Source organism: Phoca vitulina, unplaced genomic scaffold (genome assembly GCF_004348235.1).
Source record: "Phoca vitulina isolate PV1807 unplaced genomic scaffold, GSC_HSeal_1.0 scaffold16, whole genome shotgun sequence".
NCBI lineage: Eukaryota > Metazoa > Chordata > Mammalia > Carnivora > Phocidae > Phoca > Phoca vitulina.
Genome location: NW_022589719.1, coordinates 11,202,141 through 11,221,796, shown reverse-complemented (window position 1 = coordinate 11,221,796; position 19,656 = coordinate 11,202,141). Strand labels below are relative to the sequence as shown.

General features: G+C 34.2%; 1 protein-coding gene across 1 annotated transcript in view; it reads right to left on the bottom strand.

Annotated features, from left to right (window-relative positions):
* ELP4 (elongator acetyltransferase complex subunit 4) overlaps window positions 1–19,656 on the bottom strand; it is a 242,469-nt gene that overhangs the window by 141,086 nt on the left and 81,727 nt on the right. Inside the window, exons 6-7 of the mRNA XM_032413876.1 lie at window positions 9,782–9,866; window positions 4,891–5,079 (exon numbers count right to left, since the gene is read on the bottom strand). Of these exons, the coding sequence (XP_032269767.1) occupies window positions 4,891–5,079; window positions 9,782–9,866 (274 nt within the window). The remainder of the gene's footprint in view (window positions 1–4,890; window positions 5,080–9,781; window positions 9,867–19,656) is intronic.

Genomic DNA, 19,656 nt, shown 5'->3' with positions numbered 1-19,656 from the left:
TTTTACATTCCCACCAGCAAAGTATGACGGTTCCAATTTCTTCACCTTGCCAACATTTACTGCTACCTTTTATTTTACCCATTCTAGATAATGTAAAGTAGTAGTATCTCATTGTAATTTTGATTTGCATTTTTGATGATTCATGATGTTGAGCATCTTTCATGTGCTAACTGGCCATTTGTCTATCTTCTTTGGAAATTGTATATTCAAATTCCTTTCCCATTTTTTACTGAATTGTCTTTTTATTATTGAGTTGAAAGCATTCTTTATGTGTTGTAGATACAAATCTCTAATCAGATATATGACTTGTAAATATTTTCATCTATCATTATGATTTCTTGATGGTGTCCTTTGAACATAAAAGTTTTTAATTTTGAGGTGCGTGGCTGGCTCAGTTGGTAGAGCATGTGACTCTTCATCTAAGGGCTGTGAGTTCAAGCCCCACATTGAGCATGGAAGCTACTTTAAAGAAAAGTTTCTAGGTTTGATGAAGTCCCCTTTGTCTATTTTTTTTTTTCATTGTTTGTGCTTTTGGTGCCATATCTAAGAATTCTTTGCCAAATCTAAGGTTATAAAGATTTTTCCCTAAGTTTTTTTCTAAGAGTTTTATAGTTTTGGCTCTTACATTTAGGTCTTTGATCCATTTGAATTAATTTTTGTACATGCTGTGGGGTAATAGTCCAACTTCATTCTTTTGCTCATGTGGCTATCTAGTTGTCCCATCCCATTTGTTGAAAAAGATGATTCTTTTCTTATTGAATGGTCTTGGCACCCTTGTTGAAATCAGTTGACTGTATGGATTTATTTTTAAACTCTCAATTCTATTCCGTTGATTTATATGCCTATTTTATGAGAGTACTACACTGCCTTTTACCGTTGTTTTATAGTAAATTTTGCAATTGAGAAATATGAGCCCTCCTACTTTATTCCTTTTTAGGATTATTTTGGTTATTCTAAGTCCTCTGAAATTCCATAGCCATTTTAGAATCAGCTTGCAAATTTCTCCCAAAAAGTCAACTGGAATTCTGATAAGGACTGCATTGGATCTGTAGATGAGTTTGGAGACTATGGTCATATTAATTTTGAACCTTCTGATCCATGAACCTCGGAAGTTTTTCTATTCATTTAGATCATTAAAAATTTCTTTCAACAATGTTTTGTAGTTTTCAGAGTATAAGTTTTACATTTTCCTTGTGAAAATTATTCCTAAGTATTTTATTCTTTTTGGTGCTGTTATGAACGCAACTGTTTCCTTAACTTCATTTTCAGATTGTAACACAAGTTTTTAATGTTTATCTCCCAACTAGAGAGTAAGGTCTCTGAAAGGAACCAGTATCTTGTTCAATTTTAAAATTTCACTGATATATAAAGTGGGCTATAGCACTACCAGTCACTCAAAAACAGTGTAGAAAAAATGAATGAATGAATAAAATAGTAAAACACAGCTCAATAACTAAATTTATAAGAAATGCAGATTTTTCTCCCCAATTTGTTGAGAGGGAAATATTTGGATTTAAGAAATCTTGATGTTGAGAGGCACCTCACTGGCTCAGTTGGGACAGCATGCAACTCTTGATATCAATTCGGGGTTGTGAGTTTGAGCCCCACGTATTTACTTAAAAAAAAAAAAGAAATCTTGATGTGAAAAGTCAAAATTTTTTTCTGATTAAGATTTAATTTTTATTTTGCTAAAAGTTTGTAATTATTGAAGAGGAATGCTAACTTGAACAGTAGAAAGTTGCTATGGTAACCCTCAGAAAGCTCAAAAGCACAAGTCGCTGACAATGTATGGGGATACACTGTCAATTACACTTCTCTCTCCCCTTGTGCAGGAAGGAATACAGTGCTATATCAGACCATCTTAAAATGCTTAAATAATCACTTAAAATAGTGAGTTTTTCTTAAAGGAAAGTATGAACCTTTTCCTATACACTGAAGGAAAGCTCATGAAGGAATCCTCATGAAGGATTCATGTGTCACAAACTTCACATGGTCCTTAACAAAGTCTCCGCTTTAACCCTTATACAGTATGTTTAGATACAGCATCTTAAAATGGTATTTCTTTATCTCCTTGGCAAACTCCAAATTTCAATTATATCTCATATTTCTGTTAATGTAGTTATATGTAGAGTTTGCATAGACCCACGTAATCTCACCAAGTACAGTCTTGGTTTCTGTGATTTGCTTGAACATGTCATTGCAGTTCAGACCTCAGTTGCAAAATAGGGATAATGCTTTACTTGTCCAAAGGCAGAAGCCTAGCACAGATGAGCCCCATGTCACTTCTAGCTCTAAGATAAAAGGAGATTCACTAGCTTTGAATGAGTTCTAGAATAAAAACCTGTTACATATTCTAGTATGTGGTTCTGCAATCCATTTTCTGGGTTCAAATCATGGTTTCTCAAGTACTGAACATTCATCTAGTTTCTTAATTTTTGTGTGCCTCAGTTTCCTTATGTGTAAAATGGAGATTATAACAGTAGTTATATCAAATTTTATAGTTATACAGTTATATAAAAATTTATAAGAACCATTAGATCCTGACTTTAAGTGTTTTATATTTATTAGCTGCTATCACTATTGTTATTATTATGACTTCCTAGAGAAGTAAAGGAAAACAAAACTCAAAACTCTTCTGCTATAAATGTCATTTTAAATTATAGTGTTTTTAAAAATTTTTTTTTATTATTAACATATACTGTATTATTTGTTTCAGGGCACAGGTCTGTGATTCATCAGTCTTTCACAATACACAGTGCTCACCATTGCACACACCCTCACCAATGTCTATCACCCACCCACCCATCCCCTACCCCCCCTTCCCTCATAGTGTTTTAGTATGTACATTAGAAAAAATGATTTCAGTGATTTTGCTTATTTTGATTTTCACATTCCATTCATTGCAGCCAATTTTTTATTATTTCTAGTATATATAATATATATACATATAAAATAATACCATGGAAAAATATATGATGTAATTCTAGTTTCTCTATTACCTGTACAATAATAATAATGACGAAAATTGTCCCAAACTTGCCTCTTGAACAATCTTTTTAAAAAAATTTCTTTTTTTTTTTTTTTTTTAAGATTTTATTTATTTACTTTTTAGAGAGCAAGCGAGAGAGAAACAGCATGAGAGGGGAGAGGGTCAGAGGGAGAAGCAGGCTTCCCGCTGAGCCGGGAGCCCGATGTGGGACTCGATCCCAGGACCCTGGGATCATGACCTGAGCCGAAGGCAGACGCTTAACCATCTGAGCCACCCAGGCGCCCTAAAAAAATTTCTTTTGAGAGGGCACCTGGGTGGCTCAGTGGGTTGAACGTCCGACTCTTGATTTTGGCTCAGGTCATGGTCTCAGGGTCATGAGACTGAGTCCTGCGTTGGGCTCCGTGCTGAGCATGGAGACTGCTTAGGATTTTCTCTCTCCCACTTCCTCTGCCTCTCACCGTCCACACCCCTCACCCACTCTCTCTCTCAAGGGAAAAAAATGAAATAAAAAAAGAGAAAATAAAGTTTTTTTAAAAGTTTTATTTATTTAAGTAATCTCTACACCCAATGTGGGGTTTGAACTCATGATCCTGAGATCAGGAGTTGCATGCTCTTCTGACTGAGCCAGCCAGGCACCCCAGCCTATTGAACATTCTTTTTTTTTTTAAGATTTTATTTATTTATTTGACAGAGAGAGACACAGCGAGAGAGGGAACACAAGCAGGGGGAGTGGGAGAGGGAGAGGGAGGAGCAGGCTTCCTGCGGAGCAGGGAGCCCGATGCGGGACTCGATCCCAGGACTCCGGGATCATGACCTGAGCCGAAGGCAGACGCTTAACGACTGAGCCACCCAGCCGCCCCCCTCTTGAACATTCTTAAGAAAAGGACTTTTTGAGCCATTGAGGAAAATCTTGCAAAGATCCCTCTTTTTCTATCTGGGGAGGACTGACCTCTTTTCCTGAGAGTGTAGCTTCAGGAGGTTTATACGTAGAAACAGCAAGGGAAGAGGGGAATTGTCCTATTCAGATCAACTTTTTTCCTTTTCTTTTTTCCTTCAAAATTTTGAACGTGGAAAAAGATAGGTAAAATTTACATTTTAACCATTTTTAAGTGTACAGTTCAGTGATATTAAATACATTCATAATGTTGTGCTACCATCACCACTAACAATTTTCAGACCTGTTTTCATTTTGTAAAACTGAAACTCTGTACCTATTAAATAATAACTTGCCATTCCCTCTTCCCCCCAGATCCTAGCAACCACCATACTACCGTCGGTCTCTATGATTTTTAATACGTTAAGTACCTCATGTAAATGGAATCACAGTATTTGTCTTTTTGTGACTGACTTATTTCACTTAGGATAATGGCCTCAAGATTCATCAGTGTTGCTGCATATGTCAGAACTGCCTTCCTTTTCAAGGTTGAATAATATTCCATTGCAATATAGGCCACATCTTGCTTATGGATTCATCTGTTAATGGATTCTCAGATTGCTTCCACATTTTAGCTATTATAAATAATGCTGCTAAGAACACAGGTGTACAAATATTTCTTCAAGACCTATGTTCAGATCAGCTTCATGATTAATGAAAAGATATCAGTAAAAGATATCAACCTCATGTCACAATGATATTATATGTTTACAAGAAATCAAAGAAAAAAATAATAACATTATTAAAGATGGACTTACCATACACTCACTGTATATTAAAACCACAAATACACAACAATTTAACAATCTAAAGTAAAAGACATTTTCCTCTCTGGCATTTCTGAAATCTGTTTTACTTAAATGGCATATGAAAATAACTTATCAGACTCAGACTCATAAAGCATTTATATATTGCACTTCATTATGTCACACTAGTTAGGGGAAAGAACTTTTGGGACAATTCGTACCTGGATAAGATGTGTTGGCATTGTGATGATACAGGCTGAAAGAGAGGTTCGTAGAAGACCACGGAGAACATACAGGAACTTCGTAAGGCTGTGGCTATTGTCACAGTTTTCTGTACAGCAAATGTCATCTCCCCACAAAGGTGAACCAAGATTCTGGATTCCTATTCTTAAAATGTTTTTCTGTTTTTTCTAGAGAAAAGTGGGAGGGAGGTAAACACATTAGGTTTTGTTAACCAGTAGGATACCTCTTTTACTTCTCTTTGCCAGTTTTTAAATTTATGAAAGATTAGGGAGATAATGTCAGTAGAGGTGGTAAAAACCTTTATGTGTAGTTAGTATAAGGCAATAAAGGAAATCTTCATTATTACAAGAGTGCAAAAAAAACCCAGCTGATTTTTGGAAAATTTGAAGACTATCAAAAGTCTCAAGCTTCTATATTTTAACAGTGACTACTCTAAGGATTATGTTTGAGGCGCCTCAAATAATATATAAAAAATCAGTTAGCAATAAAGAACACCTAAACCAGAATGCTTACAAACCATTCTTAGTATTACAAAATTCTACAAGTCTTTCAATAAACTATAATTTGCTCAATATTTCTCATTTAATGCTCCTGCGTCCAATGCCTGGTACTTTGTTTGAAAGAAGTTTAAAAATGTGTGTTTTGGTTTTACACTCTATATATGCCTTTACTTATTCTTCTTGAAGCTATTTTTACAAAATAATTTAAGTTCATTGCTTTCATAAAATTGAACAAGTAAACATCTAGAAGTTAAGACTACTGATATTAAGGTCACAATAGTGACTAATATTTCCTGGGAAAAGAACGTTTAAAAACCATTAAATAAAACCTAGGATGATTATCAATAAGTGTTTGCCAGAGATGTATTTATAACAAATTTTACTGTTTGGGTTATTTTAACTGAACAAATGTTTTATATATGCTTTCCTTAGCAATCTGGCAAAATTTCTGGGCAAAGGAGGAGACATTAGCAAAACCTGGTGCATGGAAATAATTGAAAAATCATTACTACAATTCCAATGGGGAAAGTAAGTTTTCTCTCTTAAAGCAAAAGTTTGGAACATGTGTCATTTTTGAGTGTGACTTCTGATGAAGCCAGATCCTACAATATATCACTTGTTATTGCTATAATAAAACTAATAAAATTTATTTAACTAATATAATTTATTAACCAACCACTATCTCCCTGATATTACAGATGAAAGTTGAGTTTGTGTATTTTTGAGAATTTATTAACAAAGGAAAGTAGGGAAAATGAACAAAACACTGAAATGTTAGAAGAGAAAAACAAAGGGGGACAATAATTAGTAAAATGGAATTATAAGACAGATATTCACAGTCTGGACTGTGTAACTAAGAAGATGTGGTTTTGGGCAAGACCCTACACTACTTAGGCATTCATTTTCTCATCTCTACAATAAAAAGGATAGAATAGAACATTGTACTATGAGCCCATACAATCCTTCAAATATATAAAGGAACACAATGAGTTGGATAAAGCTATTGAAATGAGATTACAGAAAAAGGAATTTAGTTTAAGCACATTTAAAAAAACCTTCCTGACTCCAAGGACCTGGAACATGATGATACTATTAAGGCAGCTGGTCCAATTTTCTTTTTTGGTCATATTAAGTTTATGAAGGCAATAACCTTAAGATATATGTTATGATCCTCAGCAATCCATAAAAATTGTTTTCTTTTTTAATTTCTGCATTACTTAAATGAAATGAAGGTAATAATATGTACCAGGGCATGGGTTAGAAGTTTAATAAAGTTTTTGATGAATTCATGTAAGATATTTGTGAACTGATAGGTTATCCCTTACACTGTATTACTTAGAAACTCAGAATTTAAGTAAAATGGCAAGATTCAGTTTCATTTTGTCATTCCTAAACTTGTTTTCTCATGAACTGTAGCTTAAATTAGATTCTCAACAGAGAGAGTGATCTGGAAAAAGGGAGAGAGAAACCTTCCCCCAAAATCTAGGTATTAGAACAAAACCTGAAGGTAGAAGGAGAGCAGCATTATATTGTTTCCCCTGTCAACACTTCAGAAACCAAAGGTCGGCTGTATATTTTAACCCAGTCATCATTACCAACTATTGTAACAAAGAACATCCGCTAAAAGTTTATAAGAAAAATGCTGTTAGGTGCAGAAGCAGGAGAACTACAGAGGTTTAACGACTTTGACAGATATACTGATATATCTGAAAATAAAATGAAAATGTTAAGCCAAAGAATGAATAATAAGGTAGTTAAGTGAGGTAGGTACTCAGCACACTAGAACATAACTGAGATAATACTTCAACATAGGGAATACATTTATATTTTTTTAAAAAATGACAGTAATTGCAAAAACAAAGGCTGAATTACAAATTTCCTGTGTCGTTTTGGACATATAATTCCTTTGCTCTGCCATATAATAATGGGGTACATCGTGAGGCATAATAAAATTTATAAATTAAACTTTTGTGGAAAGCTGAACAATAAATAAATTTATTCCTATGAGAACATCTAAAATCCTTAATCTGGTATTCTAAGTAAAATCAATGTTCAAATTTCGTTTTTATCGCACATTTCTTAGATATTTAAAAAATCATAACTTAAATGAAATTATGACAGCAATTTGTAAATATCTCCATTCCAAGTATCTTTACAGATGAGCTACAATACTTACTACCAAGGTAATTATATAATATATAATACTCAGTTTCTTATAGCCTACTTCAAATAAACTAAATGAGGTTATTTGAAAATATAAGCTTATTTGAAAATGTAATAGATAGAGAAAATAAGATGAAAATTTCCTTTTAAAAAGAAGGATTTGGGGCGCCTTGGTGGCTCAGTCGGTTAAGGGTCTGCCTTCAGCTCAGGTCATGATCCGAGGGTCCTGGGGTTGAGCCCCACGTCAGGCTCCCAGCTCAGCAGGGAGTCTTGCTTCCCCCTCTCCCTCTGCCTCTCCCCCCTGCTTGTGCTCTCTCTGTCTCTCTCTCTCTCTCAAATGAATAAATAAAAAATCTTTTTTTTTTTTTTAAAAGGAGGATTTATTTCAGGATCAGAACATTATTTTGACTCAGGAATAATATTTTTTGAAGTAGTGCTTCACAGATGCATTTTTGTGGCTTCTTGAACTCATCTAAAGTTTCTGAGACAGATGTACAGATGAGGTAATTTAGCAAATGATACATTCTATAATATAACAATATAGAAATATAGTAACAAAAAAACACAACATAAAATTTATGCTTTTGTTCCAATAAAATTGGAATTTTATAACTTACTGGCATTTTGTAAATTTTTTTCAGCATTCTTGGTATTCACCATATAAATATCTACCTCAACTCTGTTTAATCTTTATGTAAGTCAATAGTTGTAGAACCTCTGGTTCAGAGAGACAAACCAGTTCAGTTTGTTGTTTATCAACTTTCATGAGATAAAATACTATTTATTGAAAATGGTGGTGTTTTTCATACTCAAATAAATAACTAAGAAAACAAACATTTCATTCCACTCCAATAGTAGCTTATTGATCAAGGGTCCTTTGGACGGATGTGTGTAGATGTGTGTACATATATGTGTGTATATACATATATACGCAAGTATGTGTATATCTTTTTGCTATTGCCTTTGCTGTTTTGCATTTTATAAAATTTCCTGCTCTTTGAAGATGTGTCATCATTCTGCAAGAAGAGCAGCTCTGCACACTGTATCATAGGAACTGTTATGACATGCCTGTTTCTATAGTAACCACAGCGAGTGGGGAGACGTGTCTGTCAGGAACCAATTTACCTCTCCTGACAGGCAATGCCACCAAAGGGTGGACACAGTGCCCATAAATCTTAGCTAGGACCAAAAACGGAGCAACAATGAGCAAGATAAAATTGTAATAAATCCAAGGCCCATCACAAAAACTGTAACATACATGAAGAGCCATCTATAAATAAATGTGTATGCTTCACCACACACATAAGTATTTTCAACTTGTTATTAAACTGATGATCAAAACAAATTTAAAAATTATCTTGCTGTGGAAAGAAACATTAAATACAGCTTAGTAAAATTTACAATGCTTAAAATTTATGGATTAAGAGCAAATGTAGTTGATAATGCCAAAAAAAAGACTTTTGGATTCTTTGCTTTCTTCAATAAAAATACTGGTGCTTTGGAAATAATTCTGCTAAAATAATAATAAACTGCAAATCTTTAGCAGCTACAGCAATTAAAATCACTGAGAAAGATTTCTGAAAGGCATGATATCTAGAAATAAAATTTCTCTCATTTTGTTTAAGTTAAACTAACCGGAACATCTTTAACAGTAGGAATTTGGAATTAATAGTGGGAATTTAAAAACTTCTGTTTTTAGACGCTACAGAGAAATAATTAAGTTACAAAATATTTTAAGACAGCAAATAAAAATGCATTTTTTATTCAGTGAAACAAATCAAAGCATGATGTTATAAGAAATAAAATCTTAAAATAATTAATCCTTACTCATAAGGTAATTCAATTAAAGACTGAATGACAAATATAAAAAATTTAGATAAGAAAGTACAAGTCTTGCAGATTTAGGAGTAATTTTCCAAATGTGGCTATTTATTAATTCCAGGTGCTATAAATACATATTTAAAAATAATTTATGTCGACAATGTGTGTATACATCTTCTGTGCATCCACTGAGAACTTAGCTAAAACTTTAAATACACATTAACAATTAAACTAAGGCTGCCTGTGCTCTGCTTATTGACATCTTCTGAGTTTGGGAACAGCTTGTTCACTGTTGATGATTCTAAAACCTTCTGGGTTTACCTCTAGAGAGTTTAAAAGCAACATTACATACATGATTATAAAAGGTTTTGAAGGTGCTCAATACCTGGGGATTGGAGCCATCAAATCCTTCCTCATATATGACTTTCTGGATAAACTGAAGCAGCTTTCTGTAGCCATGGGTCAAAGAACTGTTGGTACGAAGTGGTTCATATACATCAGTGGGCTTATTACACAGGAAATTCAAAATCTAAGCTATAACATTAAGGAAATTTATGAGATTAAATATAACATAAAATGAACCAAAATAGTATAAATAATCTAAAAATATACAGTCAATACACCCAGGGAGTAAGTTACAATGCCTTATATTAACTAGCTCAGGGTTCCAGTGTTCTTGACATCATGGGAAGATAAAAATCTGTGGAGACTGAGATGGCTTAATTATGTCAAGCTTAGTTACCTCCAAGAAAATTAATGATTTAATGAAGCAACCTAAAAGATCATATAGCTTTTCTGGAGTAATCATAGATAATTAACACCTAGTTAATGAACTGCTATGCCAAGTACACCTGAATCAATGTCTCAATCACCTAAGCTCATCTTCCAGAAAAGTTTTAATTTTCTTAGAACAAACTGCTAAAATAATAGTAATTAAAAAATTTGATCTTTTAAGGCCTATGAAGACAAGTGAGTATAATTTCCACTTTGTTTTTAAAACGAAAATAATAAAATAAATGTATGAATTCAAGAAGACAAATTATCTCTCACATGAATATTAGTATTAGTGTTACTATTTTAAAATATTTTACAAAAATAGGGAGCCTGGTACGTTCAGTTGGTACAGCATGAGACTTGATGCTGTACCAACTGAACTTACTTAAAGTAAGTTGGTGGAGAGCTTACTTAAAAATTGTTTTTACAATGTTATGAAACACCTCAAAAAAATTTCGTAACTGTGAAGAACATCTGGTTTAACACTGACTGAATTTAATATTCTTGATAACGCACAACCTGCGTGCTATGGCTGAACATTAACTGTCATGATAATGAGGTTCTGGAGCAAAGCTATTTCATAGACGTTTAAGTGATGAATGCTGTAAAAGCTGTGGGTGTCCTTAAAAATACAAAAGTGTTTGCTTTACTCTGATCCTAAGTAAAGCAATCACATATGCAGAATCAGTGCCCTAAAGAAAAAATGAAATATAATTTGGAACACACATGCACATTAAAGAACCTAACAAGTTAGGAAGAGCAGCTGACTACTTAATGTGCAAAATCAATGGTAGGTTGTTCAGCCTGTTGCACGTCTCTGTAAATGTTTTATTGAACAGCCAGAGCTAGCCCCAAAGCACCTAACAAAAACAAAAAAGAAAATCAAGAGAAAGGAATGCCGTTATGTGCAAAACAAATATTATGACAAATAATTATGACTCCAATTGAAGGCTTTGGCAAGTATGGTTATTTCACATATAGTTATTTCTCCATTTTCAATGAGGGATTGGATTATACAGACACATTTTTCCAGTTTAATGAGTGAAGAAATTTGTCTATAAAAAATGATATTCCATAATGGCACTGGTGTGACTCTTTCATAAATATATGAATATATAAATATATATAAATACATAAGTATATATGAATAAATAAATAACGTATCTGTCCCGGCTAGCTCAACTTTCAGAAGACAGTACTGCTGTTTGAATGCAGCATGTTCAATTCCTATCTGGGTCAATTAGGTTTGCACAAGGGGTAAATCTCCTCCAAGGTCCCAGATTATGAAATGAATTTCAGCCAACCATTTGACGAATGTCAGTATGGGTTAAAGGAGGGTGGATCAAGAATATATCCAGTTCATTCTAATCCATCAATAATGAATCTACTCAAGACATTATTTCATATATTACAGAAAGTTTCTTAAGCATTTTTCCTTCTGCCCCAAATTGTTCAATAATAACATTTGCCTTAAGTGCCTGGTAGTAAATTTGCTATCTGAGGTACATTACTAGACAACACACACATAAATTACTTCTTAGTTTTTTGTTGCCACCACTCAACCAGTACAATCGGTTATTTATTTTGTATTCTCCCAGTCTGTAAGGTAGCTATAGTAAAGCTAAGATTCTCTTCAAAGGTGGTGGAAAGGTCTGATATGAGAACAAAAATAAACACATAAAGCCAATACATCTTAGTCTCTTTCCTTATTTAACACTGACATAAAATAATCCAGACACCAGCAACTCTTAGAACTTTACGAGTAATAAACTTCCCCAAAGTAATTAGATTTCTAGGACAATAAACACTTTGATAAAAAATTAAATGGGAAAAATTTAGGTATATATATTTAGGTATATAAATTGATAATATTCATTTATGATACATGGGATTATAGCATTTAAAACTGAACTAGTTTATATGGTATTGATATTAAACTACTACTGAGTATTGTTAATCTCCATGAGATACCGTTCCTGCCAGCAATACTTATAAAAATATTTTTTACTGATAAAAATTTTTTCTCTTGTCATCTAAAATTTTTAAAAAATTAAACCCCTTTAATTTTGAGGCTATTGCCTTTTTTTTGCTGCTGTTTAGCAGTATAGTAACTTATAAATCAGGAGTTGGCTGAAGGAAATCTAGTTACAAATATGACCCTGTCCTCCTTATTGTTTCCAAGCAATTAACAAAGGTTAGGTTATCAAAGTATTTAAAACATGTCCCAAAGGCAGCACATTTTAAATCATGTGTACTATTCTACCTTGATTTTCTTAACTTTCAACAACTATTATAGTAAAATGATCTAACTTGAGATTCCACAATTTGTCTTTAAAACTATAACAGTACAAAGAATATAAAAATAATTACTAGAACTTTAATTTTTACCTTTAAAATATTGAGTATTTAAAATTTTTTTCAGTCAAAAAAAATTGTTCCATGTCTGCTTATATCACCATGTCTTCTGACAGTAATTTGTTTCTTTACATTAATATTAAACATGGGCAAAAGGGGTCCAATGACACAAAATGTAAATCTCTATATTTTTTTAAGTAGCCTCCACACCCAACGTGAAGCCCAGCACAGGGCTTAGACTCATGACCCTGGGATCAAGATCTGAGCTGAGATCAAGAATAAGATGCTTAACTGACTGAACTACCCAGGTGCCCCTAATCTATATTCTGATGACCAAATTCAACATTTTTTAAAAACTGACAGAAAGAAATGAGACTTTTGTACCTATCAGTATCTCCCCCACCCAATTTTCAGCAGGTGGTCTGATAGATTTTACATCAGAGAACTTCAATTTCTATCAACAAATGGCATTGGTTTTTCTGTGAAAAGTAATTTTGTCAGTCTCATTAAGAAAGATAAAAAAAAGGGGGGGCACCTTGGTGGCTCAGTCCATTGAGCTTTGGACTCTTGATTTTGGCTCAGGTCATGATCTTAGGGTCATGGGATCGAGCCCCAAGTTGGGCTCTGTGTCCTTCTCTCTTTGCTCCTCCCCATGCTCATGCTCTTTCTCAAATAAATAAATAAATCTTAAAAAAAAAAAAGATAAAAAAAAATCTGCTATAGTATATCTAGGTATAGATATAGACGCAGTATATCTAGAAAATAAATCAAGCAGATAATAAATACCAGTTAATTGCCTTGTAGTTTCTCAAACACTGAACAAAGGAATACTTACAAAAGTCTGAATATGATCAAAGAATAAATTTAAATGGAACAACAACAAAAAAGCTTAGGTAACAAAAGACGAGATTTTATTTGTGAAAATATAAATTACAAAGAATATTATATATATGTCGATAAATGAAACGTTTACACATAGATAAGAAACTCTTGGGTATTTCTTTGTATCAAAACTACTTGATTTTAATTTTATCTACTGGTAAAGTGTGTGACATAGTAAATACTCAAAAAAGGTTTTGCATCTCTGTCACATTTGATCATTACAATAGCCTTGTCAGGTGAATAGAGTCATTAGCTCCATTTTATGGTAGAGAAAATTAAGACCCTTTGGAGACTTAAGTGATTTGTTCAAGGCTGTACAACAATTAAGTGACAGACGAGGCACCTAAAAAGTTTTCTAAAACTTCAACTTATCTGCTCTTTTAGCTAAACTAATATAAAGCCTCAGAGTGAGATCCAGATTCAATGAGAAGTCTGTGGGTTCAAATACACTAATGTGGCTGTGAGGAGCTTTGAACGTGACTCCATTTAACACAAAGTAACCAGGTGTATAGTTTTAGGAAGATACTTTTTTTTAGTCGCTCCTATGAGACCTTCACAAATATGCCTCACTTGTATTAACTGGTACATGACATATAAAGACAATTCAAGATGGAAAAAAATGTAGATATACAATATATAAATGAGATACCAGCATAACACAGTGGAAAATATGCTTGAGATCTGGGATCCTGGTCTATCCATATCAGCAACTATAGCTAAATGTGTGATAATGAGGCGAAGTATTCAATTTTTCTGTTCTGGGGCTCAAAATTTTCTCATGTAACAGAGTTGCACTAATAATCTCTCTTGTCCTTTCTGACTTAAAATTACATGGCTCAAAAATGACTTTTCCTTTTTAAGACTGATTTCTCTCACTAAAATGATTAATTGCTGGGTTTTTGAAAATAACTTCTGGTGCATTTTAATATTGATTTAACTACTTGATAGAAATACTTAGGAAGAAAAACTGTTATCACTCCCAATTAGGATTAATTTAAAGTGAAGATGAAGCATTTTTGATATTATTATGCAAATCATTGAGAAAATATGATTTGTATTACCAAAATTCTATTTACACATATATTTCACGTATTCATTTATGACAAATAGTGAGATACACTTATAGGGCAGTAGGCACAATATCAAATGTCTCAACTAATTGTGTAAAATGGTTTGCTGAGCTAAAGTTATATTAGCATATAATTTGCATGTGACTATGAAGACTGTGAAGTCTATTCACAAGTAATTTTCAAGTTAAAAATTCCATTACTATTACCCTGAAGGCTGTCACAGATTTTTCTTTTCTGATGCTTTTCACCTAATTACACTGAGTTCGATTCTCTTCACCATGAATACTCAACTAAGAGTGGAACATACAGAGACTAGAAATGCAAGGAGAACAATGACCAGCACAGACCTCTGAGCCACAGTTGGGAAAATACTAAGAACATGAGGATATAAGAATTGCATCCACTGTCTGACAGAGATACTACTGGAAGAGGTTACGTTCTTTCATGAAAAAGAATTCAGTTTAACATTACTCTGATTCCTTTACTTACTGATGTAAACAAGTCATTAGATTATGTCTCCTACTACCCATCACTGTTGTCATCTAGCCAACCCTGGATCATTAATTATCTTTCAAACATCCTGGCCTTTCAGTTTCTTGACCACCTCTCTCCCAATGATCTTGTTTCCATCCTACCTATGGTGCTCACTCTTATGAGCATATCTTAGACCTTGCCATTATCAATAATTGCTATCCCTATGTAATCTCAATCCATGCTCTCTCCTCCCCACAACTGCCACTTCCTATCTTTCCACCTAGAGCCCATATGTAATCATTTGACCACACTGAGACCTCCATAGCATTGTCTACCACCTCTTCACTCAATTTCCTTGATATACTCTTTCAACTATTTAACCACCTTGATCCATGATCAATCCTTGTCTCTACTTCCTTGCTCTTCTCTTGCTTTGTCTCACTTGCTCAACATAACTATTCTGGCTAGGGGCGCCCGGGTGGCTCAGTCGTTAAGCATCTGCCTTTGGCTCAGGTCATGATCCCAGGGTCCTGGAATCGAGCCCTGCATTGGGCTCCCTGCTCTGAGGGAAGCCTGCTTCTCCCTCTCCCACTCCCCCTGCTTCTGTTCCCTCTCTTGCTGTGTCTCTGTCAAATAAATAAATCTTTAAAAAAAAACAAAAAAAACCCTATTCTGGCTAAATTCAACTCTCTGCCCACTCCACATTTGCCTCAGTACAGCTAAGAGTGGTGGGATAAATGGCCCCATCCAGGTGGACTGGTCTCAGTGTAAAATCATGACCTCACTTTAATAGGCCCTTAAGACTGCCTGGCAATCCCACTATACACAGTCTCACCCTCCTCGATGACTTTTTCATACTTTCTCTTTTTATATACAAACCTCTAATATCCTTACCCATCTTCATTCTTAGCTTATAACCTTTCACTGAGAAAACAGAAGCAACCAGCAGAGACATCTATCACTACATTTACCTACCCATCAGCACCTGTACCAACACAAATACTCTCTTCCCACGTTACCATAGTTGAACTATTTATGAAACATTTTTTTTTTTTTAAGTAAGCTCTACGTCCAGTGTGGGGCTTGAATTCATGACCCCAAATTAAGAGTCACATGCTCTACTAACTGATCCAGCCAGGCGCCCCACAGGTGAACTATTTAAACACCTATACTAACCCAGTATCCCTACTTGCTCCTAGGCCTCATCCCATAGGATGTCACTCTAGCAATTCTTCCATCTCTCTCTCATATCATTAACTTTCCCTTTCTACTGGATGCATTCTAAAATATAAAAACATACTCTTATCTCTTCCTTTTAAGAAAATAAAAAAATTTTCTGTCCCACTTCCCTGCCAACTACTACTCTATTTTTCTGCATCAGAACTCCCTGAGTTTTCTAATATTTGGTGTCTCCAATTCCTTCCCTTATATTTTCACTTAAAACTATTCCAACTAGGTTTACACCAACATCATTCCATTAAAACTGTTATTATGGTCACCAGTGACCTACACTGGCTAAAATCAATGGATCCTTTAATTTTTTTTTATTAATACAATTTTATTGAGATATAATTCATATACCATTCAATTCACCCATTAAAAGTGTACACATTATGGGCGCCTGGGTGGCTGAGTAGGTTGGGTGTCCGACTCTTGATTTCGGCTTAGGTCATGATTTCCGGGTTGTGGGATCGGGCCTGGCATTGGGCTCTGTACTCAGCAGGAGTCTGCTTCTCTCACTCTCCCTCTGCAGACCCCCCATGTGCGCTCTCTCTAAAATAAGTAAATAAATAAATCTTAAAAAAAAAAAAGTGTACAATTCAATGGCTTTAGTATATTCACAGAATTAGGTTAACTATTTTTTTTTTAAGATTTTATTTACTTATTTGACAGAGAGACAGAGAGAGAGAGCACAAGCAGGCGGAGCAGCAGGCAGAGGGAGAGGGAGAAGCAGGCTCTCCGCTGAGCAGGGAGCCCAATGTAGGGCTCGATCCCAGGACCCTGGGAACATGACCCGAGCCGAAGGCAGACGCTTAACCGACTGAGCCATCCAGGCGTCCCAGTTAGGTTAACTATTACCACAATCAATTTTAGAATATTTTAATCCCTTCAGAAAGGAGTGCTATACTCATTAGCATCACCCTCCTGAACTTTCCCATACCCCCAAACCTAAAGAACCACTACCTCACGTGAGTAGAATAATATAGTATTTGTCTTTTTGTGACTGGCTCATTTCACTTAGCATCATGTCCTCAAGGTTTATCCATGTTGTAGCATATGTCAGGATTTCCTTCCCCTTTAAGACTGAATAATATTCCATTGTACGTACATACCGCATTTTGTTTATCCATTCATCGATTGCTAGACATTTGGATTGCTTCTACCTCTTGGCTGTTGTGAATTATGCTGCTATGAGCATGGTTATGCAAATATCTCTTGGAAACCCTGCTTTTAATACTTTTGGAAATACACCCAGAATGGGATTGCTCAATCATATAGTTCTATTTTTTATTTTTTTGAGAAATGCCATACCATTTTTCATAGTTGTTGTACCATTTTACAATCTCACCAAGGCACAAAGGTTCTAATTTCTCTACATCCTTGTCAACACTATTTTATATTTTTTTGATAAGCTACCCTAATGGGTGTGAGGTATTATCTCACTGTGGCTTTGACTTGCATTTCTCTAATGATTCGTGCTATTATCTTTTCATTTCCTTGTCAGCCATTTATATATCATCTTTGGAGAGATGTCCATTCAAGTACTTTGTCCAGATTCTAATCAGGCTATTTGTTGCTGTTGAATAGTAGTTCTTTATATATTTTGCATATTAATTCCTTATCACATAAAAGATTTGCAACTATTTTCTCCCATTTCTTAGGTTGCCCTTTCACTCTGTTGATTGTGTCTTTTGATACACAGAAGTGTTGAAGTTTGAAGTAGTCCCATTTGTTTATTTTTGCTTTCTTTGCTTGTGCTTTTAGTATTATACCCAAGAAATAATTGTCAAGTCCAATGTCATGAAGATTTTCCCCTTCGTTTTCTTTTAAAACCTTTAATAGTTTTGGGTCTTATGGTTAGGTCTTTAATCTATTTTGAGTTAATTTTTGTATATGGTGTAAGGGTCCATCTTCATTCTTTTGCATGTGGATATCCAGTTTTCCCAGTAACATTTACTGAAGACTGCTCTTTCCCCTTGCATGGTCTTAGCTCTCCTGCTGATGACTGTTTGACCATATATGCAAGGGTTTACTTCTGGGTGCTTTATTATATTCTATTGGTCTAAATGTCTGCCTTTATGCCAGAACCATAGTGCTTTGATTATTGTGGCTTTGTAAAATGTTTTGAAATCAGCAAGTATAAGACCTCCAACCTTGTTCTTTTGCAAGATTGTTTTGGCTATTTGGAGCCCCTTGAGATTGAGTCCCTGTATGACTTTAAATAAACTAATTAAACCTGTTGTGTCTCTTTCCTCATGTTCAAAATGGGGATATAATAAACTTCATGAGATTTTTGCATGAATTAAATGAAATAACAAAAATAATATGTTAATAGGTGAGAGATAATCAGTTCTCAGTAATTATTAACAATTATCAATCCCCATGCTGTCAAATATAATATAATAATGCTCCAGTGGCAAGATGGATGAAAGTCAGGTGGGATAACAAGATGGAGCAAGGTATGCACCTAAGGAGTTAAGAAGGAATGGGACTAGTACAACAGTACCACCTAGAACTGCCAAATGAGTACCAAGAAACATTCTTTTAATAAGCTTTCAGGAGTGAGCTAAGTAGTGTGGGAGGCACAGGAAATGTGGCTACTGTTCATTCACAGACATATCTAAGGAGGAATTGATTTCCAAATGTGTTCTTCTCAAAAGAAAGAATAAGATAGGGAAAAGAAAGTTGATTGTCCAGATTATAAATATTTGCCTACATAGTTATATTCCCAAAGGAGAAATAGCTTTATTGATTTGCCTATTAATAAAAATGTTTATTAGAATAAATTTCAAACATATAAGTAGAAATAATAATAACATTAAGCCCTATATTAGCCAATGTTTGCTAAGTGGTAAATTTTTATTATCTCATTTAATAATCTTAAGAAGTAGTTTCTATTATTATTACTCTTATGGAAGCCTAAGTAATGGGGGCCCCGAGAAGTAACTTGTACAATGTCACACAGCTAGTAAGTGGAAGAGTCAGGATTCAAACCTAGATTGTCTAACTGAAGGGCTTCTATCTAAACTATGCTGTAGCACAAGAAGGTTTTTAAAAAGAAAAAGAAAAAAAAAAGCCAAATCATCCACAGTTCAAACACCCTGAGACAATTACTGTTAGCCTACTGATGTATATCTTTACAGATCACTTTCTACATATATACATCATATATTACATACATTATATTGTTTTATAATCTGTTTTGTTTTTATCTCCTCCCTTTGCAAGCAAGGTATTCCACTATGTAGATGCAACATAATTTAATCAACCAATCTATATTGATAATTCTTAAGTTACCTCCAGGTTTTCAGTAATGCACACAGATTATGATAATCATTCTTGTATACACGCCTTTGTTAACTTGTATCATTATTTCTTTATGATCAATTCCTAGAAATGGGACAATGGTAACAATGATAATGTACACTCCAACTTTTGATACTCTTTACTAGAATTAACAATGTACACTCCTATGGTTAACATG